Source organism: Carassius gibelio, chromosome B6, assembly GCF_023724105.1.
Source record: "Carassius gibelio isolate Cgi1373 ecotype wild population from Czech Republic chromosome B6, carGib1.2-hapl.c, whole genome shotgun sequence".
Taxonomy (NCBI): domain Eukaryota; kingdom Metazoa; phylum Chordata; class Actinopteri; order Cypriniformes; family Cyprinidae; genus Carassius; species Carassius gibelio.
In genome coordinates this window covers 12113478-12140156 of record NC_068401.1, presented here as the reverse complement: position 1 = coordinate 12140156, position 26679 = coordinate 12113478, and the positions used below count along the sequence as shown (strand labels likewise).

At 35.1% G+C, this 26679-nt stretch overlaps 2 protein-coding genes across 3 annotated transcripts in view; one reads left to right on the top strand and one right to left on the bottom strand.

The window, feature by feature from the left end:
* Positions 1-123: 123 nt before the first annotated feature.
* On the top strand, positions 124-23108 carry LOC127960189 (pituitary adenylate cyclase-activating polypeptide type I receptor-like). Of its 2 annotated transcripts, XM_052559784.1 has the most exons (13): positions 124-499; positions 4983-5091; positions 10582-10689; positions 15613-15713; positions 17313-17410; positions 17517-17649; positions 18273-18426; positions 19296-19356; positions 19499-19568; positions 19874-19965; positions 20222-20351; positions 20649-20690; positions 21076-23108. In XM_052559784.1, exons 1-13 carry the CDS (start codon positions 416-418, stop codon positions 21256-21258), a joined length of 1365 nt encoding a protein of 454 aa, XP_052415744.1. In that variant the 5' UTR covers positions 124-415; the 3' UTR covers positions 21259-23108. The 2 variants fall into 2 exon arrangements, with proteins under 2 accessions (XP_052415744.1, XP_052415745.1); XM_052559785.1 differs by lacking the exon at positions 10582-10689.
* Positions 23109-26679, bottom strand: part of LOC127960190 (pituitary adenylate cyclase-activating polypeptide type I receptor-like) — a 29447-nt gene continuing 25876 nt past the window's right edge. Inside the window, exon 14 of the mRNA XM_052559786.1 lies at positions 23109-26548. Within this exon, the coding sequence (XP_052415746.1) occupies positions 26360-26548 (189 nt within the window). The 3' untranslated portion in view covers positions 23109-26359. The remainder of the gene's footprint in view (positions 26549-26679) is intronic.

Below are 26679 nucleotides of genomic sequence, written 5' to 3'. Positions count from 1 at the left end.
TTCTCTCTCTCTTTTTTTTTTCTCACCCAAAACAGTTTTTATAAGGGTATGACAGGAAATCAGAGTTTATCGAATGAGTGAAGTCACTGTCATTTCATGCGTGAAGGGGAGGCGGACCGTGCCTTCATTTCTCCACGCGCGCCACTCTTATCTTTTGCCCAGTGTGTGCTGGGAACTCACAACGGCAGGTTGTTGGCGGTCTGTGATGAGGAAAAGACGCCTGATTCAATTACAAATATTACGAGCTCCATAAGACATTATGTAGGATTGAGCATATGTGCCAAACGGCAGCAAGCAGTATGGTTGGAGACATCGAGACTTCTGGAAAATATCCAGAGATCTAACGGAGGCTCCTGTGCCATCTGGTTAGACACTAACAAACTTCATTCGTTCCTATTATATCGGAGTCTTAATTATGTTTCTCTTCAGAACTTGGTCAACTGTAAGACTGGTCGCCGTTTTACTGAGTTTGGGGATTCACCAGAGCAGCTGGAAGGCAGTAAGTTATCAGTGTGTGATCCTATGCTCTTAACATGTATACAAAATATTTGAATATGTAATTGATGCGCTATATATACCAATTAGTTTTGTGCAGTTCCATTTGAATTAAAACTATTGATAGTCTTTGCAAATTGATCATATGTATTGTAGCCAGTGGTTTCTGCTGTTGTCCCTGATATAAAATCTTGTTAGGCTAGTTGTATAACACATTTATGGATTTTTTTGTATTTATTTTTTTCATATTTAACTTTATTGTAGGTTAAAATACATATTCACATATTGGGTGTAATGTTACAGCATAATTAGGCCACATTTTCACTGTTTCTGTTTTTTATAACAAAAAAAGTTCTGTTTTTTTGTAACAAATTCATTTTTAAATGTACAAATATAAATAATATGAAATTATAAGAATATGTAATTAGTCATGCTGAAATAATGAACAAATAATGAAATAAAACAACAAATACTGTTTTAAATTGGGTATAGCATGACAAAACATAGGATTAAGTTTAAGTTGACTTTCCTAAAGTATTTCATGGCAGTAATTAACGTTTCCCTCCAGCTTCATGCGATGTTTTCTTGAGAGAGATTTACATATCTCTTTTAAAAGGCATCGCAATGCACCACTGACTTAGAAAATGTATATGCTGTTTGAGTGGCATATCGTAGAAGTTAAAAGCGTTCGTAATAGCATTGCCTCTAGATTTAGATGAGATGTCCTTGAGAGAGAATAAATATACATATTATGTATATAATATAATAGGAATGCTCAAAAGATACATTTATTTTAAAAGGCATCATACTAAGCTAATGATGTAGATGAAGTATAATCCATGCTATATGATTGCCCGTGTATTCTCTAGGGATCAGTCCAGTGCTATATTTAATGCGCTGTATCTGCTATATTTAATGTGCTGATGTGTCACAGATGTTGAGTGGATCAGTACTGACCTGAGATCCTGGCCTCCTTTTAATGATGTTTTGATGACCATTTCCAGTACAGCAACACTGTCATCTTTTAACCCGAATGGCAAAATTAGGTTCATGTCATGAAAATTAAGCGTGCAATCCATGTGAATAATTGGCCTTCAAAAACAAACTCTTTCCAGGTTTACTTAACTTTTGTGTTACGCAAAGGTGGATCATCATTCCAATTTCTGAGGATCACAGGCCTCACAAGAAGAGCACAAATCAATATTGTAATTAAATGTAGTTGTTGTTTGGTGCTCCCTCTAATGATATGGCTTTCCTTTCCTGAGTGGAGGTTCATTTCCTATAATAATGATTCCATGTGTTCATGAGCTTCTTCCTCAGGGCCACTGGATGCTATCTGACTAATAACAAGATTCTTATCGGTCAGTTATTTTTCTTCTTTATTTGCCCTCTTATATTCGATATTTCTGATCAGGTCACCAGTGTAGAGGTTAGAGTTATTCTAGACAACAGCAGGTCTATTTAGTTATCTGTTTGAGATAGTTAGATATGTGGCCATAAAGGGATTTTTAGCTCACTGCTCTATCATTTTTGGGCCATTGATACATTTTATGGTGCAAATTTGTGGGCAGACATATGTATGTGGCCTTGAACACCCATTATCAGCAGATGTGCCGTAATTGGTTTTGCTGAGATAGGAGACTTGACCTTTTTGGGGACTTTTAGAGACACATGGGAGCAGTCTTGTTTAATTGAAACCAATTGGTTTATTGGTCAGGTGTGTCACCAGTGCTGGTAGGATACAACTGGTTTGTTTGTTTTTTCTCTGCTCTTTCTTTTCTCTCTCAACCATTTTGATTGTGATTTTATGTTCTGCGGCTCAAATGAAATTTGTTGGAGTGATGCATCAAGGTATTTTCTTGTCACTTTTCCCTTCACAATTTCTCTATGTCCAAGTTTAGCTTTGGCCTTTGCTTGAGGAAATACCAGGGAGAATTGTATTATCTTCTGGTTGGGTTTAATATGCTGAGTACATGCAATGTAAGCATAAGAAAAGAGGTTATTATGCATACAGTGGGGTACCATTTTTTTATAACCACAGCAGTTTTCTTGCCAAATTTTTCCCACACAAATCTCCATCAATCTTTTGAATATTCACACTTTTTATGTATACTCACACACACAAATGCAAACTTGAAAACACGATGTGCATCTGTTTTTCATGCTTTTGATTTTTTCTTTTATACAAATATTTAACTGCAGATTTATACATATACATACTTATACACATTCAGTAATGCTGTGCGCATACTGCATTGCGAGAATAACCAAGCCATATGAAAGCTTTGTAAAAGTTACTGTTCTTCGAAAAAAGGTTCCTATATTTCATTACGTACAAATCTCATTCACACCCAAAACCTGGCACCAGGTTTGATGTTATTAATGTCAGATTCCAACTGAGGCCAACTGTGACACTTTGATAAGTTCAAATTTACTTTAAAGCTTTCTAATAAACAGAACTGCTTGCGTCTTGCGGAAGAACATTGTAGCCGGAGCTACTTCTCTCTGTTTATGTCTATGAAGAATCACAAAGGTACTGGGTTACTCCGCTGCGGTACCCCCGAAGCAATCTAAAATAGTCAGAATATAAACACTTATTATAGATGTACCCTAATGATTCAGGACAGGCTAAAAACACGGTTTGGAAAATGGATTCATGGTGTACTCGCTTATTATATACATTTTGTAAATCTTGAACACAAAAAAAAGTTATGGACCGCAGCTCTGATTGGTTGTTACTTACCGGGAGCAGATGAATTTCTGCAAATGGCAATAGGAGGAGCCAGAGGAGCTTGATTTTTTCACAGATTATCTATCTCATATTCTACTGTCAGGACATAATGACAGGTTTCACAAATACATTTTTACAAAAGTTACCTACTTCAGCTTTAAGTGTGCCTTCTAATGACTTATACAATACTTATTCTTAAAGCATTATTGTAGTAATTAATGACAATGTATGTTAATCTAAATTTAACATTGAAAAACCTATATAATTGGTGAAAATATTACCATGGCAGTGTTTTGGTGGTGCTCAGATAGAAGTCATGGGTTTTGGTCCTGTGGCTCCATTCAAATTGTCAACCAATAACTTTCTTTAAAACATAGTGGGTTAACAGCGGCTTGTTATTTTCTGCTTTATAAGATGGGTGTTTTTTGCTAGGTATTTGAAATCAGTTGTCCAACCTGATGACTCCGATTCAGTTTGAGATGTGTGAGACATGTTTGTGAGACATTCTTTAACTTTGTTGTACAAATGCACTGCATCTAACCCTGGGAAAACTTCCCTAACTCATCCACATCCCCTCCTCTCGTATCTCACCTGCCAGCAGACAACAGAGGTCACCGAAACCAACAGTGCAACCATCTGTTCTGGTTTTGAATTTGGAGAGAACACAAGCACTAGCAAGATCTCGCAGGCAAATAGACAAACAAACGTGCAGACTTTTTCTAAACACATTCAGACTGACTGCATCAACGTGTGTCCCAACAACAACATCCATTTCTGCCTATTAGCTCAATGAAGGGAACATAAACACGACTTCTCCACTGGATGAATAATAGTCAACATAGTTGGAACGTTTATCCTTGATTTCCATGCTGACGTCATACTATTGATTCGATTTACACGTAGAGGATGATTGATATGACACACAGCCCCCTGAGGCATCCCTCTAGAATAAATACAACAAATTCACTTTTTTCTAGTATTGTTATGATTCACCACTCACTCTGTTTTCGTTTGGAGATACGTAGGTCTGTTTCAGGAACTTCTGAATCTGTTGCTAGTGCTCGTTCCACCGTAACCTCAGGCTTAATCGGATCATTAGCATTCACCCACCTCTGATTCTCTCTCATTCCTCTCAGGAATAAGTGGGCGGCCATTACAGGTCTTTTTATGCAGCGAACAGGTGAAACAGGAGCAACTCTTCCTTTTTTTGTTGTCAATGAGACAGCACCCACACATTTTGTTACACGTTCATTCTCTCTTTATTTCTCTGTCTATCTGTAATACATTTAATTATAGTAAATGATGGCAAGAGAGGCTCAAATTGGTTCAATGGCTGCTTCGGAGATGATGAGATTTTTTCAGAGTAATTTTGCTGTGTGGCTGGGGTTTATTGACAAGATGTTTCTAAGGGTCAGTTTGATAAATATTTAGATCCTTTATATAGACATGCAATGTATTTCAAATCTGTTAACCGCAAAATATAAAAAGTATTCTGCACCCTTTTGTCTTTTTCGATACCCATGTGATCTTTCTTTGGTGGAACACAAATGGAGTAAAATGAATGCAAATAATATTTGAAATGTTAGTATTTTTCCTGATTGTCAATTTGACTTAATGGCAAGTTACTGAAATTGTGAAACTGCTCTTTAACCAGCTTCCTCTAATGGGCTCAGCATGTTTATGCCGTTTTTTTTTTTATATGTACTGCAGTTTGTAGTTTCATTTGCCTCACACATTTTTTTTTAATCATCATCAGGTGGAAACGATTCATTCAGCATGTGATGTGGTGGCTGAGCATATGAAGGCTCGAGAGAAATGCATCCAGACTCAAAGAAAAGAGGCCCGCAACAGCAGCAATATCACTGGTGAGCTCATCTGAACTATTATAATCCTTATTATTTTACATCTCTTTATGTCCTTAATGTCTGTCCATTTGCTGATTGGTAATAGGAAATTTTTTTGAGATGGGCATGATTTTTTGAGAGATTCGCGATGAACATGATTCTCAGACTGAGAGTGTTTCTGATTGACTGGTGAGCTGAAAACTAGGTTTACAATTTTAAGCATTACACTTTCCTATATAGGCCAGGTCAGGCAAGGTAAATAAAGGATGCAATCATGTGTAGAGATTTAGGAGATTAAAGGCAGTTATTCAAACAGAATGGCTGCTGATGAAGGGTGAGGGTCATTAGAAAGAATCAATACAACTCCTTGCACTGTGCTTTCATTGTCAGTGATCAAAGGGTAATTAATCATATTTTAGGCATGATTCTGTTCACTAAGGTTTTAAGATGCATTAAACGTAATATTTGTAGACAGAGGTTTACTGCTTTTCAGGGATATGGATTTTTTTTTGGTCTTTTCATAACAGTCTAGTTGACTTCAGAAATAATCTGTAAAGCTATTTATGTTGTCTTTAATAAAAAGTATATATATATATATATATATATATATATATATATATATATATATATATATATATATATATATATATATATTTCTGATTTAAGTAAACCCTTCCAGTTATTCCAGTATGTGTTTTTTACTTTTGTTGGTTTACATTTATATTCGACAAAACCGAAATAAAATATAATGTTAGGCATATTAAATACAATAATAATAATAAAAAAAAGTTTGACAAACTACAGATACAGTAGATCACAGAAAGAGACCATATCCTTGAAGACTCCAGAGTAGTGTATTGTTTTCCATGAAATCCTTGGTGACCGCTGTACCACCCTTAGTTAGCTAATGAAATTATTTCCATAAACAGGTTTGGACACCCAAATGCTCTCAACACACATCACAGCAGCAGGAAAGATAAAGCACATGAATATTCACTCCGGTTTAATATTCAGATTTGTTTATTAAATATACTCTCTAAACACATCGGACACAGCCTTCTTTTATATGTAAATGAAACTCTTTTGAGCTTAGCTTCCTTCAAACTCTGGAAGGATTTGAGAATGACAGTAACTTATTGCACTTAACCCTTATGGATCCTCACATTAGCTGCAATTGTGTAGACTTTGAGTAGAATTCCATCATCATTAGTCACGGTTGGCATTTCAACTATATTTAGCAGAGTTTAAACTCATTCAAGGGATTATGAATTACACTGAAAATCAATGCTCCTGTATAGAGAATGTCTTTGCAGTAATTTTCATGACCACAAAATGTCCATAAAGTGGATCTGTCTTTATAATGCAGCAAAATTATGTTTGAAAACTCTCAACTGTGCATCTTCCAGTTTCCCAGGAGACTGTATTTGGCAGAGTACTGTAAGTAGTGACTCAAGCACTGTCTCATACCTGCAAATAAAAGTGTACAAATAAGAAAGCAGCCTCTGTGGGAATGACACATATTGATGAGACAATTTCATTTCATAATTTAAGTAGTGGAGCAAACATCATTTAAAAAATTAAAAATGCAAAACCTAATGAGTTTCCTAAGATTATCTGCAGTCAATAAGATGAAATGTTGCTGATAAAAACTAATTTATAATAATTTATAATAACTGAGCACAAAATCGGTATATTAGAATCATTTCTCAAGGATTTTGTGAAACTGAAGACTGGAGCAATGGCCTTGCCATCACATTTTAAATTGTAATAAATTGTAAGTGTATTTTATGTTGATGACCATTCAACATTGTGTATTCAATTTAAATAAATGATTAAAACAAATATATTTTTAAATATATTCAAATAAAAAAAAGTTATTTTAAACGTTAATAAATTGTAAGTGTATTTACTTTTGATGACCATTCAACGTTATTAAATTTTTTTTTTTTTTATTAACATTGCTTTTTATAATATTTTTAAGAACCCAGTTTGTCTTTAGAGGACTCAGGACATACTCTTTGTGTCTTCTGCTAGACTGAGCACTTTCTTGTGTTACTCTCAGCCAATTAGCATTTTCATGACTCAATTTCCTTCAGCTTTAGAGTAATTTGTCACATTTATGCCTCAGGTTATTGTATCAAAGCAAGCTGACTGGAAAACTAATCCATGATTAAGATAAATTAGAATTTTTCCAGGTATTAGGCCTCCCTGGGATGATATGCTGGTATAAGTGTATTGTTTCCATCTTTGTAGATCAATGGCGAGTGTGGTTCAGTCATACTGGAATGTTTTGAGAAGTCAGAATTACAGAATCAGTGCAGGTGGAAGTGCTGCCCCTGACTTCCTAATTGAAACCCACGTTTCTCTGCATGTTGCTCTGCATAGACTTTAATGAACACTGATCTTATGGAGGGGAGGAGGGCAGGCGCCATGTCCCTCTTTTGATGTATTACAGAGCGTCCTGGGTTTGACACCAAGTTAAAGAGGAAAGAGGCAGGGCAGGACTCAGTGGCCACTTCTTAACGGTCAGCCAATCAGGTGGGCGTTCAGTACAACATGTTCTCCTTGTCTATGGAGAATAATAGGATATATAAAAAATAGAAAGTTATACCATGAAAATATTAGGAAACTGATTAAGAGAGAACCTATTTTGAGAGAAAAAGAAAATAGGAAAGTTCAGTTCAGGTGACTGTAATATATGTGATAATTATATATTACATATGTCCTCATTTGTGTGGACCTTTCTGCCTCTCAAAAGCAAGGGCTACGCTTTTTAAGGAATAAACAATAACCAGTGAACTCCATTCTACTATTTATAACATGCCAGGATCTACAGGAAGTGATAGAAGAGCCCCTCTGTGAATTCACAATTAAATTATATTCATTCAACTACTCCCAGAAAAAAAAGATTGGATGGTTTTACATCTTGCCCTCACACACCATATTACACACAATGTATCTCTTGCCTATCATCTTTGCATATTTGAACCCTTTCCAGCAGTGACTGTATGATTTTGAGATACATCTTTTCAGACTGAGGACATTTTAGGGACTCAAACACAACTATTTAAAAAGATTCAAACATTCACTGATGCTCCAGAAGGAAACAAGATGCATTAAGAGCTGGGGGGTGACAACTTTTGGAATTTGAAGATCAAGGTAAATTGTACTTAATTTGTGTACCGGGAAACATACAAGTATCTTCTGTTGCTTACGAAGGGCAGAACTAAATGGAAAAAAATTATATTTCAACAAAATAAGACAAATTTGGCCATCTTCATCATGTTCAAAAGTTTTCACCCCCCAGCTCTTAATGCATCTTGCGTTAGCATCTTTTTGGGGTGAATTATGTCTTATTCCTCTCACCGCGAAGTAAACAGTAAAATAAAAAACTTGAACAGTCTCGCTGCTTTTTCTTCTGTGTGGGTGTATTCAAGCCGCGTGCTTCAGTTTGAATCTGAATAGCACGTTCAGCGGCATTGTGGTAAAAATGAATTTTAGTCATTGGTTCTTCTGATCTTCATTCTTTGGCAGTGAAAATAAAACAAACTTGCCTTTACAATTAAAAACACACTGTCTCCTCGACATGATGCTATCACACCAACCAGAGCGTCTGTGTGGGGGGGTGGGGCAGGTCAGAGTTCCGTTTCTCCAAACACGGTAGGCGGAGATTATTATGCAAAGTGTTCTAGTGACGTACATAGAGATGGGCAAAAGATTTGAAATCTATAACGACTCGTTTCAGCGATTCAGAGTCGACTCCTTACTTTAGAAGACAATAACTTTTTAAATCGTGTACTTTTTGGTTTAATTACTTTGCACATTGTTTTCACTGATGGACAGCTACATCACACACTGTAATACAGGTAATTTTTGATTTCCCATCTGTGTGGCTCTTTAATGCCATTAATGAAGCCAATCCATGACTGTTAGGGCTGCAGATATACAGTCTAGATACGTAGAACCTTCTGCAACAGCAGAAACATAATTAAAGACTTTTTTTTTTTTTTTTAAATCTTCTAATACTTAAACAATCATTTTACAACTGTACTCAAAAAGTCTATAAGTGTCATGTTCATATTTCATGAATTGTATTTAATAAAATTCTGCTTGTCCTGTCAGAGACAACACAGGCAGTCAGGTGGCCTGGCCATAAAAAATAAATGCATAACTTTTTTCTTTCCAGTAGTGCTTTGATAATACTTACATTAATGAGGGGGCATCAGGCCTTCAAAGTCTTTCTTGTTTCTGTGGGGAACAACCCAGGCTTCCATAAATGTCTGTGCATTCCAGAGAATTACACACTTGTTCTCATATACTTTTACATAGGCTGCATCCATATAGTATTATTGAATAAGTAATTGCTTCCACAAAAAAAAAGTGTATGTTCTATACAACATAAATGTGTGCAGTGTGAATGTAATCTGCACATACTGTATTCACTATATTGTGATTGTCACATGACCAGACCTACCATATAGTGTTATAAAGTAGGTGAGTATGATAATATATGATAATATTTCATATGCAGAACAGACTTAATTGAATTCTGAAGTATCTGTACCATTAGAATGATTTTGAAAGGTTAAAAAAATGAGAGTGGTTTTAAATCTGAAAACGGTTTCAAAACCTGAAGCAGAATTTTTATATGATGCATTATTGTGGAACTGCTAGAAGTGAGCAACAGTTTTTCAGTGAGTATGAATCTATTCTCCAATTAAATACCTATTTAGTTAGTCAGTGTTTAGATATGAGCATTAGGCCTATTTCAGTATTATTAATACACTATTACTGAATGTATTAATATTTACTTTTTTCCCTTTATATTTTAATTTGTTTTGATAAGTTTATGTGTTTTGTTCAGTTTTGGTTTTAAAAGAAATGTAAGGCCTGAATGCACTGTAAGTCTCTTTGGATAACAGCGTCTGCTAAATGTAAATATTTGAGTTATTAAACAGAATTTCAGTTGGTTGCCATTGCAACATTTCTTATTTATTTATTCATTGTTTTCTTTGATACAATTTTTATATTTCTTTTATTTGAAAAAGTGGAAATCATTTTTATAGTTTTAGTTAACAATAACAACAGTGTATGTGTATAATACACTGAAGATATATATCTGCGAGCAGTGGAATTAAGATCGCTTGCTTAGATTTGGCAGTCATATTTATGTAGTCATGACCAAATATGATCCCTGTGGCTCTCATTATGCTCAGAATCTTCTTCGATCATCCAGCTTCGGTTTCCACAGTTCTCTTATATTCCTCAGACAGATTCTCACCCGTGAAGAGTGGAGATGCCTAGCTTATCTAAACCTTTTTATCAATTCTATGTGCGAGTGTGTCTATGCCCTTTATCATTTTCCTTTTCCATCTTAATGTCCATCATCTGCTTTTCATCTGCACCATCTGTCTGTCTGTCTGTCTGGTTAATAGTGAGAACTAGACCTTAAAATAAAGTATGACCGATGTATCTGTTTTTTAGTTAGTTATTTGTTTTTGTGTATCTCAGGATGTCGTACCGAGTGGGATGATTTTTGGTGCTGGTACAGGGCAGAGGTCGGACAGGTTGTCAACGTCTCCTGTTACGAAGCATCTCAGTTCTTCAAAGTTAATCATGGTAAGCTACTGCTATTCCATGCAGCTTTTTAAAACCCTATTTTTTTTTTATTATTATTTTTTTTTTACTGTGGCTGCTATCAAATAGCAACGAAAATAAAGCTCATTTTTTAGACTGAATCTATCGGCTTAATAAAATGACATGGATTAGATGATTTAGTGGTTTCTCACAGTGATGGTCCAGGACCTTTTTGTCTGTCCAAACCAATACAGACAATATTATGAGTACCCCAAGAAGCTGTCATCATGTAGTTTTAAACCACTGCCAAATATCACACAAATTCATCTTTTACAGCACATTCCATTCCAGACGATACCCTTTGGTTGTTCTCTTGTGCACTCAGACACAGCGATTGGAGACGCAAAACTGCTTAACAGTTTTTTCTGATGCACCAACCCAGGGCAATAAAAGTGACAAGGCAAACACACACAGAGAAACATCATGAGTGCTCTGTAAATTCACAGCTAGAGCTCTGAATATCTGGATATAATAAACTGTTAATAGTTGCTAAGGGACACTGAGAGTATTTGTTTTCACAAGTTGAGTAAATATTACAGTTATTCTTCAATGTGTTTCTAACATGTGCGCTTGCAAATTGTACTCATGATGGACTTTAAGTGTTGTCTACAGAAAATTGGTAGCAGATTTTACAGAGTACTGTATGTTACATGTCAGAGGTCCTAATCTATCACAAGATGACAGTTTTAAGCAGTTTTACCATCTTGAATGCGAAACTGCCGTAAAGCTTGATATAGTCACCACCCTTTTAGATAAGGGATGGGTTATTTTTCTTTATGAGGAGCAGGATTTGAGGCCAATGAAATTTGAGATCAGAGGACAATTTTGCATTTTTAACTTTATTGTGTTGCATTAGGACACACTGAGAAAAGTGAAACGGCTGTGGCATTTATTTGAAGTGCATTTTTAGATTTGTCTAATGGAAAAATCACTTCAGTTTTGTCCACTCCCCATAGAAAAAATTACAAGGAACTTGACAGCAGAAAATATTGTGGGTTTTTATTCATTTTCCTGGAGTTTATTTTGTTTTGGTACATTAAGTTGTAAAAAATTAAACAATAAACAAACTAACCTACATTAAGTAACACTTTAGCTAATGTCTGGAGAAAATACTGTAGGTATGGTACACTGAAAAAATGGGAAAACAGGGATTGTCTGATTTACTCAAATTTTATTGTTTGTGATTTTACTAAATTTTGTTTCTTAACTTTATTTACTTTCAATGAATAATAATTATCTATGTGCGGTCAAAAAAAATTGGCTGTAACAAATACAATTTTTTTTTTTCAGTGCACCATAGGAAATAGGAGATACACATAAGTTACACACATTGGCATTGAAAAACATTTAAAAATCACGAACCCAGCACATCTGCTCCAGGGCTTTTGAGAAATCAATACAAAGGTTATGGAGGCTAAGAAAAATCAACACACTCATGACACAACTGCTATCTGTATCATGCTGTTCTTCCGTCCCCCCACACACCTCTATGAATACGTAAGTACACAATGGACCTGGAGATATCTACATCGCTCCGTTCCAAATCTTGCTGAAAATGTGCCAAGGAAATAATAAAAATATTAAAAATCAAAGCAGGTTAAAGTAGGCATTATAGCGGTGGCTGTTAGCGCTGGTTGTTCCATCTCTTCAATCCCCTTAGGCCAATGCCTGACATCTCCAGCACAGAAAGCATCAGCGGTCAGGTCCTCACTACTCTGTCTTCCCCAACTGTGGCTTCAGGGAGATAGACTTAGAGTAGATGATGAACTCTGCTTTATAATAATGCTAGAAACAGCGGGTGGAAAGAACTCCCATTGGCAAGCTAGCACTGAACCACCCACTTAGCAGGCCTTCAAAATGGCCAAGATAAGTGTAGGTGAGGAGACAGAAGGTTATAGGTTAGCCGTGATATCAAGCCTTAAAGTGTTAACTAAGGCATAGTCCAAATTATGTGTACTATGCAAATACATTCAAAAGTATGAGTTTATTTTTAGGCAAGTTTTTCTATCGTTTCTCACCATACCTTTTTCTTTTTTCTTGCTTAATATTTTTAAGAGTTTATTTCATCAAAATAAGAGAAATGTCTTACAGGACAGATGATGTTTATCATATTAGTATTATATTTTTAATTTAGGATTATTAGAAGCATAGTGTAATGTAGCTGACAGGAAGATCCAACAAACATGCATCTGAACTTAAACCTATATTTAAGACAAATAATTAAAAATAACAAGAACGGCTTAACATTTTCAATACATGACTATAGGAAATGTGGCAAACATGAGGGCTTGAATATAAAACTATGGGGTAATTACATGACATACACAACAAATGTCAAAACATGAAACATGGCTTAAAAAGTAGTAAAAGACATGACTAGATATACTTGAACTGAAAACACACACATATTATTAGGGCTGGGATAAACGATTATTTTTTAAACAATTAATCTAGCGATTATTTTTCCGATGCATCGATTAATCTAACGATTAATTTTTCAGACCGATTCGATTTTGATTATCTCCCCAATAATTGACTACTAACAATTTATACATGTTAATTTACATATCTGAATGAAAAAACATGAATTCCTTAACATTGCAATATGTTTATTGCTCTTAAAATTACAAAATAAAAGACTGACTAAGAATGCATTACTTTGCACTTGTATAGAGATAGCATTCAATAAAACCTTGAAGCCTTGAAAACACATAGCTTACTGAAACAAGCTTACTGAACACATAGGGCCTAGCTTACTGGAAAAAAGTTCTTCTTTCAGATGAAAATAACAACAACTTGATGTCTAGCATTCAATAAAAAAAGGTCACCCAAAATACTTGTTTAGAGCAATTGAAAGAATTCAGTAACCAATGTAAACTTGAGGGCTTTAAGCTAATACAGAGAGTGCTTTTGCAAAAAAAAAAAAAAAATCTCCGAATGCTCCACGTGAAACTTTGGCGTTCCGCCCTTTTTCTATCGTGTGATTTTGGTTAATATGCACGAGGGAAAGAGAGGGAGAGAGAGAGAGAGAGAGCAAGACAGCGCTGGTGTAGTTTGAAGACTGTGAGTGCACGAGCGTACGTGAAACTTTGGTGTTTCGCCCTTTTTCTATCGTGTTTAATGATTTTGATTAATATGCACAAGGGAGAGAGAGAGCAAGAAGCGCTCGTGTTGTTTGAAGACTGTGAGTGCGCGCGCAGCCGGGGCTCTCTCTCGTACGCGCCCTGTCAGGCCCAGCAGTCATTCTATTCTACATCACTCACCAATCAAATAAGGCTTTGACAGCCGCCAAAATAAAAAATTCAATGCAGAAAAAAACCCTGGATTGGTTATATAATGTTGGACAGAATGTTGATCCGACCATCGCGTATATTCAGCGCACATAAGGTAAACGTTTTGCAGACGTTTTTTAGAGAAATAAAAACAGGTCGATGAATCAATGCGCATATTTTGCGTCGACGTCATCGATGATCTCGACGCGTTGTCCCAGCCCTACATAGTATACTTCATTCCTCCCTCTTGAGCGTCCTTATGTAGTTTTCCTAAATTTTGAGTAGAAATAAATGTGCATATATATATATATATATATATATATATATATATATATATATATATTAAAAAGACAGTATAATTACAATCCATAATTATGCCCCAACTGGATGCAACAAATGCCTCGTTTGTAATGGGTTTTATTGGTTTTGTCTCGTCGCACTGGGACACGGCATCACAGTATGGTGAGGGGCGTACCATTTCCGTCAGACGCTTGAGGCATTTAGCCAATCACAAAACACTGGATTATATGGCCACCTCACTTTTCAGAACGATGAGCTTTGTAAAAATGTACGCATTTCAGAAAAAGTTGGGCATGTTATTTTAGCAACGTCATATGACCCCTTTAAGAGATTTGGTCAAAGAGAGTGTTGTTTTTCAGGGCTGTGGTTCAGGTAGACAGCAGCATAACTTTCAATGATATGTTGCTTTTTTAAGAACAATATATAAGGAAATATTCAGTAACATCTTGTTTTGTTTAAAACAATACTGCAAGGTAGTTTGTGTATTCTCCTTCTGAAACAGAACAGCATAAACTGCATTTCTGAGCAACACACACAGTAGTGGTTTTGTTCCTAAATGAATCAATATTTGTTGAGTGAATGATCTGATGACTTACAAAAAAAAAAAATGTTTTATTACATTGCTGATTAAATCAATGTTTCGATCTTGTTTTTTTTTTCTTCTTTTTTTCAAAGAAAACCTCCATAGATCGTCTTTCAAAGAAAGAAAAAAAAAACACATTTCAGATTCCTCAGACTAACAATTTCAGACTCCTATTGCAATTCCACATACTCTTTATACGTCTATCTATTATATTATAACCATAGACTGGGGCTCATTTTACAATAAAAATCTCATTATACTGTGACCTGCAGGACATACAGTAAGTCCTATGCTAGATAATGCATACAAACTGTGTATAAACCTAATTGGTTTGATCCATCTGACCTCTCTATCCACATACGGTATCTAAATATCATGCAATGCAACAAAAGATACAAGCGGACTAATAAAAAACATAATCCCTTTACTGTCAAATTGTAATGAGAAGAAGGACCTGTGGATTACTGTAGCAGAGACAGTGTCATCCTTAGTAATTAAGATTTAAAGTTATTGAGCTTATCCAGTAGCTTCATAGATCATTTTACAATGTGGTATAAAATCTAGAACAAATTAAACATCTGCCTAATTTTTGTGACTAATTAAAGGGAAAAAGTACTAGATGTATCTGTTACAGGCAATGTAATGAGCAGCTGTTGCGGTCTGGTGTTTTACAAGTTTCTCTTTACCAATTGATGTATCAAAATACAACTTTGCATGCTGATCATTGTGTCTAACATTATTTTAATGCAGGTTTCATAATTAGGAATTGCACCAACAGTGGCTGGACAAAAATCTACCCATCCTATGAGAATGCTTGTGAGATTGCGCAGGACATGGCATCAGAAACCGAGGTGAAAATTTTATTACAAGCAATATTGTAAATATCCTTAGAGAATCTTATGGCATAGTAACTGTATATGCCAAGTTCTGTCATGAAACTAATGATATGCACTGCATTCCACTACTTGGCACAAGCTGATTGTTTCATGTTTCATACGCAGCCAATGAGCTTGCTCATCTACATTTAAAAGGCTGGTTAGCGTTAACTAGAGCAGTTTGCGGCAAGCTTTCAGAGCTCCTCTGAAATCCTTCTCCTTCCCCAGCTCCACCTGTAAAGATCTGCTATGTGTTATTATATATGCTACTTGTGCAGCAGCAGTACTGTGTATCTTAAATACTCACAGCCCTGTATCTGTGTATGTATTGGCAGTAGGAACTAGCAAGTTCCTGTACTTGCTTTGCAGCAGCAGTAGCAATAATCATTTTACAACAACAGCCATAACCTACAGAAGCAGCAATTCAACAGAAGCAATCATGACCAGCTCCCCTCACCTTAAATCTGCCTTACTGTGTTTTTTTGCCTCTTATTTGTGTAAAGTTGAGCATTTTTCTACTTTCTAAACACAGCCCAGAGGGACTTTGCACTTTTGCTTTCTTTGCTCCGCTGTCAGGCCCAAAGTCTGCCACAAACGTTTACGGTCAAGCTCATCTGTTTTGTCATCTTTTTTGCACTTGTTCATTTTCTTTGAAAACATCTCTTAATGTTTTCTTCTCTAGGTTAAGACCACTTTGCATTTGTTGATGGGAGCAAATTGTATGCACATTACCAATAAAAAATAGCTTACTCACTTCAAAGTAAAAAACCTTTCCTCTACCTACCTTCTTTTTTATTCATATAGTAATGAGAATAGAGACAGTACTTTGAATGAAAAATTAGAGATGATATGATAATGTTCAGTACCCACACGCAAACAAGCAGTCCAAGGTTAACAGATGAGCGTGTTCCTAATGTGAAGCCAATTACCGGTAGTTGAATCAGTCATACAAGAGCATAATACTCTCTCCTGAGTGCTAAATTTAATCTCTGCCACTTAAACTCTATTTTCATAATGACTTTCACCTGTGCCTGCATCAGGGGAAGTAGCAATGGTTATATATGCACCTAAAATGTAGTTAATTCCATATGCTGAAATCCCAGAATAAAATGACCTGCTTTTAAAATCAGCTAAAGTATGTCCAAAAATCTGCATTCATAGGGATCTCTCAATCGTGTGTTTGTAATTTGCATTTTTTTTTACATTGTACTCAGTCATTCCCTGCCTACAGCATCCAGCAAGCTATGTGGATAAAAGTTTAATTATTTTGAAGAATGTAATATATGGACTTCTTTGTGTCCTAGTTTTTTAACGTAAGATTATTGCATCAAGTCAAAGCACCTTTATGCAACAACAAGCAAAATACATTTCTGTGTGAATTGTTCACAAAATCAAATCGGCACATTTTGTGTTTGTCTGTAAAGAATAAACCTCAAGGAAAACAAAAAGTGTTGAAGTGCACAAATCAGAATGAAAAGACTTGTCATGTCATTGTAAAATCTCTTGATAAAAGACTGATAATTCTCTGGAAATAATTCTGTAATATTTTCTTTTATGTTTGTCCCTGTGTTCTAGACATCATATTATTCCACTTTCAGGCAGGTGTACACTGCTGGTTACGCTACCTCTCTGATTTCCCTCATCTCTGCCATCTTTGTGTTTACAGCCTTCAGGTACAATGAGAATCCTCACATAGCTCATGCAACCAAACACATTTTAAGAGGTCTGTGACAATTTGTTTATATAATTTGTCAATCCCTGTTATTCTGCCCATAACAGGAAGTTCCACTGCACAAGAAATTACATTCACATCAATCTCTTTGCCTCCTTCATCTTGCGAGCCAGTGCCATCTTCATCAAAGATGCAGTTCTCTTTGCTGATCAGAATCAGGACCACTGCTTCATGTCAACAGTGAGGCTCACCAGCTGTCACAGACTCGTGCAGAATTTGGTTTTTATAGACGTCATTCAATAAACTAATGCTCACTATTCAACATGTCAGAGCTCATGTTCTCAATCAGCCTTGTGGTCAGTAAACATATTAGGTCACAGTGTATGACACTGCAGGATCTATCTGATACAGTAAAGACATTTCTAAGCTTCACGCCAGTTTCTGTCAGCATAGTGACACTAGCTTCACATTTTCTGCATCCACTTTTCCGCTCCTCTCAGCATCAGTCGATTCATCAGTGCCTTAAAGGCACACTTTTCAAGATCTGCCTCCGCTAGAATTCAAACACCTGCTTTGAAGTACAAAAAACACTTCTTACATAGCTAACACTCTTCTTCCCACTTCTCTGTGATGGTATTTGTGCTGTTTCTTATCAGCACTACTTAATTTATCCACCCTAAAATTATACTGTTGAAACGTCTAAGTACTGCAACAATATCATACTTTTATTTGTAATGCATAGGTCTTAGAATTTGCTACATGCTGTGGCAATTTCCACTAAGATAGTATGTGTACTTCTATATCTTCTTTTGTGCAGAACAATTATAGCACTAATACTGGATTCTTAATATTTTCCTCTTCAGACCTCTTGCAAGGCAGCAGTAGCTTTCTTCCAGTTCAGTATCCTGGCTAACTACTTCTGGCTGCTGGTGGAGGGGATGTATCTACAGACTCTTCTAGCTCTAACTTTTGTCTCACAAAAGAAGTATTTCTGGTGGTACATACTTATTGGCTGGGGTAAGCATGGGTACTATAGAAGATGCTGAGAACATTCTGTTCTATAATAATAGGATGAAATATTACTAATTTGTTGTACAGTTATCGTCCAAAGGTTTTTTTGTTTTTTTTTACATGTAAAACAGTATATTGCATTTTTTTCTACATAAAAAACCTGAGAAGTGTAGTGTAGTATATGATAGTGTGGCCTTATTCTGTATTATGTACCATTGGTGACACCTGTAGGCATGAGTTGGAAAATAGAAAAAAATGTATCCCAGTATTACCCTGTTGAAAAGTAAATATACTAAAATGTATTTGAAATACATTTATTTCATTCAAAGTACACAAACATTTACATATTTATGTGCTTAATAAAATACCTCCAATTGTATTATTGGGATACAAAACTGATATACATTAATTCTGCTAAATTGGAACTACTAATTATGTACTTAACTCTTAATACTTTAATTGTGAGGAAGTAGTGCTAAAGTCCAACTAAAGACATACTGAAGTAGATTAGATTGTGTTAGAGTGAAATATCTTGCATTTAAAGACTGGTATTATTCAAAGATCGTTCAGTCCTCATCTACAGTGACATTAAAACATAGTTTAGGCTTAATATTAAGAATTGTGCATTGTGCACAAGTAATAATCCAAATTATGTTTCATTATAATTTTTATATAAGTAAGTCTTGAGTGATATGTCAGTAGATACAGTGTGTTAATAGATTTGAACTATACTTCGTATGAAATAATGTATTTAAAATATATGACTTTTTTACTTATGAAACCTAGGCCTATTCTTGATTTTGTGTCAGCATAGTAACACATTTTACAATTTGATGAAATTTAATTTAGTTAGTTCTGCTCTCTGTATCCTGTAGGTCTACCAACACTAATACTGATAATCTGGGTTCTAGCCAGGAATTTTTGGGATAACAGTGGGTAAGTCCAGATTGTTTTAAACCCTTTAAGATATTGGGTGATACTTTGATATGTAGTGAAAAATACTGAAAAATAAATTTTCACTGTTTGTGAAGGTGCAGTTACTGGTCTTCTCATAAATAATCATAAGCTTATGTTGCAGGTGCTGGGATGACACCGATGTTGCTTACTTCTGGTGGATTATCAAAGGACCAATCACAGCATCTCTCCTGGTAAAGTACAGCAGATTTGATCAAATATATAAGACTACATCCTGAATATGATGAATAAAAAACATTGTGCTAAATATTTAAAGTATTATGAATTGTTCACGTGCCATTGTGGTTCAATATCAAAATGACATTTTCTAATATATGAAAGTAAAGTTAAAAAGTTGTCTAAAGACATTATGTAATGCTCTTAAATATGCTTTTCTTTTGCCATAGTAATTTTGATTGTTTCTTTCTGAATATATCCACAGTATGTTGATGTGTAGTGTTCAGTATTTGAGCTGTTTCCTTCATTTTTTTCTTTATAGATCAATTTCTTCATCTTCATAAATGTGATCCGGATTCTTGTGCAGAAGCTGAAGTCTCCAGGAATGGGTGACAGTGATACCAACCACTTCATGTAAGGATTATAGAGCACAGTCAAAACAAAGGCAGCAATTAATCAAAACATTTGATTCACAGAAAGTTGGCAAATACTTGTAGATCTTGTAGATACGTCCTACTGAAGTAATGCGCTATTGCCATGTTGACATTTTAAAGTTGCAAGTTTGAACAGCATGAACAATTTTTTTACTCCCACACACATTCCCTCGAAAATGTCCTTTCATTGTTTGATATTAATCTGAAGTAATGCTGAACTTCATGTATGCTTGTAGGAGACTGGCCAAGTCCACCCTTTTCCTGATCCCTCTGTTTGGCATGCACTACATGGTTTTTGCCTTCCTGCCAGAGAACACGGGAGAAAACGCTCGCCACTTTCTTGAACTTGGCCTGGGCCCCTTCCAGGTGTGTAAGCTCGGCATCTATGAAATTAACAGAATACTAATGCTTTTGACTTGTGGAATGGCCTGATGTACAATATTTTGTGATATCACCATTTCTGTCATATGTATGGCAAATATGTAAATATACTATATTGAGTTAATGTAAAATATATGTGTAATGTGTATATATAATATAAAATCTAATACCATTTATGTCAACTAATAGCTGCATATGTTTAACTCAGTTGAGCTGTAGCCTATTTAATTGTTAAAGCATCCTTACTGACTGACTGTTATACTGTGTTTCGTTGTATCTCAGGGTTTTGTTGTGGCTCTGTTATACTGTTTTCTCAATGGAGAGGTAAGCCACAAGTGTTTCCTAATAGTAATACATATACAACTGGTCAAAAGTGCAGAATAATTAAGAATTAAAAAATATATATATATTTTTTAATGCTTCTGAGTCTGTTACAGTTACAGTTTATTAAAACCATGTGAAAATGAAGACTGGAGTAATCAGCTTAGCCATCACATAAATAAATTACATTTTGAAATGGATCCAAATAGTAGTTATTTTAAGTTGGAATTGTTATAACTATATAATACTGTTTTAACAACATTATGTAGCCCCGAAGAGCATAAAAAAATTACAAAATCTGATCTGAACTTTTGACTGCTAGTGTATGTGTGAAGCAGCAAATCCATTCTGCTTTCAAAAATGCAGATGCACTTGTTTGTGTTTTTAGGTACAAGCAGAACTGAAGAAGAGACTGTGGAAGTGGCAGACACAAAATTATTTGAGATACAGTAAGAGAAGACGAACCCTGTTTACTGAGAGCAGCACAGTCACACAAATCTCAGTTTTGGAGAAGTCCAGCCCAAAGGAGCTGCCCTTAACTGAGTCCCACAACAGTGTGTCATCCATTTGAAATCTTTACAGTTCGTCTCATTCCCCGTTTCTCTTCCCCTCTTTCTCCATCTTGAAACCTCTTAACTGGTCCTTCAGTCAGATTCACTGTCCTCTTTAACCCTGATTGACTCACCTGCCTGTAATTTGTCAGTAATCCTGAAGATCTTGATTGCCTGGTTTAGTTGCGTTTCTTTAAAGTTGGAGTTAAAGGACACAAAGTCCAGTTTTGAAGAACCCTGCTCTAAAAGATTAAATTCATTGAAATTTTTCAAGTTCATGCAAATTCATGCAACGTTATAAAATGCTTACTAAAACAATTCAAAGATATTCTTTTTTTTCTACACATTACTGAAACAAGCTTTCAACTTGATGCTGATAAGAAATTACTCTGTATTTATTCATAATGCAAAAGCACAAATCATGTTGTTTAGTTTTATTTAAATTACATGCACTGTCTAATAAGAGACCAAACTAAAGGGACAGTTCACCCCTTTATCCCATAAAAAAACATACAGCTTGCCTTCTTTAGCAAACATGATCATAAAACCAATTTCTCCACATTTGTCACTCCCTAGTATGGTCTGCTTGGCTTGAAAGTTGAGATTGCATAGAGGTATAGATGTTGAACACACAGCTAATTGCCTTACAGTAAACATAGACCTCATTTTAGATTATCCACATACAATAGATGACAATTAAAGGTATTTTCATATTCATAAATGCATATACATAATCTCTTATTTTGTAAATTGTATTTCAAGGCAACATATTGCACAGTGCACTGGCCCTGTATGTATAAAGAAATATAACATTTCTATAGGGCATCCAAAGTATTTTTCTTAAATACTGGGTATTTTCAGAATATTTTATTCGTTATAAACCATGTTTAAATGTTTCAATTAAATAAATCAATAGGCTTTATTGATAATGTAAAAGTTGTATTAGAAAATGCATGAAAACACAATCTGTCTTAGTGCAAAGAGTACTTACAAAGTAGATGCAAATGATAAAGATTAATCATATTCTTATGAGTATTTTGAGTAGTTCTGAGTATTATAATGAATAATACTGTTTTGAAAATGGCCTATTTAAGAATCCTTTTGCAGTGCACACATCTGGAGCACTAGACTGTAAAGTTTCTTGTTTGGTAGAAATATTATCTTGTTTTATTGTTGCTAAATGTGTTTGTAAAATATATGCTTGCTGTAGCCTATATATGACTATATGTACTATACTTGATGTACCATATTTGCCGAACATTTGTTATTTGTTGTTCTAATTTTAAATATAAATTCATAAATTATAAATTAATTCATATTAACAACATCTATTTTTTATGAATCATAATTTTAACATTGATTTGGAGGCACAGTATTGATATATTTTAATAGGTGAATAGAATCGCTCATGTGACTGACTCTGTCTGACTGAACTTCAAAAATAAGTGGATAGAATATGAATTTGGGGCTGTGAATTTGAAAGCATCCAGTTACAAAAGACTGTACTTTCTGACTTTTTTTTTTAATGTTGTGTTGTGTATTTTTTTTTTCTCAGCTTGTGGATATATTACCCATTCAGATAACTTCTGTTGTCTTGATTGTGTAAGCGTTGTTGCTACATTCACCAACCTGCCTTAACGTATTCAGACGTGTATTAGCTTTGTTGAATGTTGAATGTATGGAGTAAATATTTTAATGATGTGCTTTGTGATGTATTATTATGGTATATATGTAAATGTACCTACTCTTACTGTATTTTTCCACAAATTTGACATATTTATAAACGTACATAATTATCTGCAGTTTTACTGCCTTTGACATATTGTGTCCTTATACAAAAAGATTATTAAAAGAAAAATTCAACGTCGTATTCACTTGTCAAAAACATTTAATGAGGTTTCAAAAAGTCTATAATGTGCAAAAACATTAACCATACATCCAACAAAAAATTATTTCACATCACAGTCAGTGACATATGCACAAAGAAAAACATAAAAAGCCAGCAACTCTCCACAAAAGCAAGTGTAGGTGCAGTAAACATCTTCTAGAACATTTAAATGAATCTAGTCATTACAAGTCTGTCAAACCTCTGTATTATTAGTATTCTAAATCCTACATTCTTGTTTTGTGATATGTCAGTTGAAAATCCGAAACAAAGTTTCCACATGTAGTTTGCATGAGGTTACATTAAGTGTATCATACTCCATAAACAACAACAACAATGAATTTTCATATATTACATCTAAATCAATAGCTTATTCTACAGTATTAGTTATAATACATTTTCACTCACAAAAAAAAAAAAAAGTACATTTCTGAAATATAAAACCCCACACATTTCCATCTCCATACCCGTGTAATGCTGACAGTTTACTTCGTTTCCCATCAGCCCATTTTTGTGTATAAATGTGTAGTGGTGCTTGCAGGCCCGTGTGCTGAAGGTTCAGTCATTTCTGTTGAATGAGGTATAAAATGTGCAAGTATTCTAGTTCTGGGTAAGTCTGTGTGTAGAATCTGTAGCAGCACTGCAATCCCACTACTATAAATGAGAAGTATAAGAGAGGTGTTTTTTAGATCATTTGAAATGTCCTCAGCCTATTGTAGACTACAAAAAACACTGTAATAATTCCCGGGATATAATAAAAAAAAATAGTCAAGATGTGTTTTAAGAAAGTGCACATGCTTGTTGGCCCTATGGGTAATACTCACTTATTTTTGTCACTGTGGTATTTTCTCGTAAAACAACAAACATATTGCTGTACATCAATATAATAAGCCACCTACTTTCTTCGTGTGCTTTCGCGCCCAACAGATCACAGGAAATGCATGCATCGTTTAAGAGGAATAGCCAGCGATGCTGAGAACTGCACATTTAAACAACATTATCACCAAGAGCTCTTTAATCACAATTCTCGTTTTTTAAATAAACCCCAGCTTATGATGTGTGAAACAGCCGCAGTTACACACTAGCTTTTGTGTCATTTTGACATTTACAGTAAAAAGGAATCCTACTTGTTTCTCTGCACACAATCTGTCCACAATGTATTGCCAAAGCTTGTTTACTCAGAGAGTAACACGAGCGCACACTGATTGTGTCACTGAATTTGACACAGATTTTACAGAAGTAACATCTCTTGAGAAGACGATGCTTTAATTGAATACACTGTACAGAATATTCAATAATTATTAGTCAGCTGCTTTTTATTTGCTAATCATAATTCTTTGTCATATGCTAAAATTACATTTATTGAAATCAAAGTCATTTTACACCTTGTACAGATGATAAGTGCCCTACATGGATAATAATAACTGATCCCACCTACTGTAGATCAAAATAACGTCAGGCTAGGAATCACCCTGCCCTTTTTTTTTTTTTTTTTTTAAACAATTATACACACTAAACATTCCACTTAAAGTCAAACTAAGATGATCAGTACTTACTCAAAAAACAAAACTATAATACAGTGTAGTTTTACATATAAATAAGTATTTATCATATTAAAACTAAAATGGGGGAAAAAAACTGTAATGTATAATTATTATATACATTTTTATGTAAAACATTTATCCTCCAAAATAAACTTTTTTTTTAAGTTTTTGGAATGATTACATATATATCAAATTACATATGCACAAACCTTTTTCTTTCTTAAGGGTTACTGAAAGAAAACTGAAGGCCTGTAAAAAGATACGCCAAAGAAAAGAGAGGAACTAGCTTGAATTCTCTCAAGGCCTCTTAAGGTTTGCTGAAGCATAATGAATGTACTTTCAAAGAGGGATGCAGTTATGTGTTGCAGTTTGTCTTTGTAAAACCAAACTGATGTCTCTTTTGTGCAAAAAAAAAGGCACTTTGAAGAAGCAAAAAAACATCTTCTTATGCAGTGACATCAGTCGCAAAGACTTGCAAACTTGTACGGCAAATGACATATTAAGAGGTCAAATATTCAAAAAAATCTTCTTTGGAATCTTAAAAGTGCTCTATTTGTAAATGCTTTTGACATTAAATTACAAAATGAGCAAAAGATCAAATATGTGTCAGAACAGCTATAAGAAAATGCTCAGCCTTTAAACAGAAAAAAAAAATAAACAAAATAGCTTATACAGAATTTATTTATTGATAAGAGTGTAATGTTTCATAATTCTTTGCTGTAAATTCACTGTATTACAGCTAGTAGTCATAGAAGTGTGTGGGGGAAGAATCAACATGCATATTACAAATCTATTACACCCATATTACCCAGTTATATATTAATATGCCAACATTGTGGCATGAACTTGTTGTATTCTAACTGACATTTTCTGCACTAGCGGCTGTTTAAAAAAATAGGAACACATGTACAAACACAGGAGGAATCTACTCATGAAAACAAATTGACAAGTTACTCACTGTTTTAATGAGGTTTTGACTATAAAAGATTCCAACACTGTGCCCAAGAAGCATCCAGAATGTGGATCCTTAAACTTCGTAGTCCTTAAACTTGATTTTTCCTTCAGTCCTTCATTCTACAGTTACAACATATGGAAATATTTACATATTAAATTGGTATTAGGAACTGGGGATGAGTTATTCATTAAGCTCCTGTGTGAAATATGTGGTTCCTTCTCCTTCAAAAAGGACTTTTCATGTCCCGCATCCCATTGCGGTGAGGTGGGCTACTGTCTTCGTCCTCTTCAATGATGCTTTGATGATCAAATACTGAGAATCTCGAACCGTCACAAATCTTCACAGACAGAGAAATGAAGCACGAGAGACTTGTGATGTTGATATGTACAAAAATATCCATTTTGTTCACCAGCTATAGCTTTCTGGATGAACACATCCTAAATACTGGATTGCTATGGAATCATTATTTCCCCTCGGTCTGTAATTCCATTCAGTTCGGATCAAATCTGATTCCTCCGTAAGTCTGTATCAAAGGTATCCATGTTTGCTTGGCACACAATAGACCATTGGTTGTGAGCTCCTCAGAGTTCTGTAGCAAAAGCCTGTCATCTATGGAGGGTTGACAGATATTACGGCTTCAACCGACACTATGCAGACTCAAAAGATGAAACAGGACTTGGATGTTGACGTAAGTTATTTTGTAGCTCTAGTTCTAAGGAGTTTGGTCGTCTGAGCGCTCATGTGGCCGGTGTTTCAGCCTGCAGGCTGGACATGCGGATCTGTGAGCTGCTCTTGCTGAGGATGGAGAGCTGTGTGCCCCCGTTCACACCACTGCTGGCCAGAGACGGGTGCCTGTGCTTCATATCCACAGCAAAGTACCGGTTCACCGTCCAGCTGCGCCATTTTCGTTTGATTTCGGACTGCACCTTTGGGGAGAACTTCAGTGGGTTATTAAGCTGATTGGATCCTACAGGAGTAGATCTGCAGATCTCTTTCCATGCTGCTCATGGACAAGCTTGAATTTTAAATCCAGCTGCTTAATAATTTACATGTACGG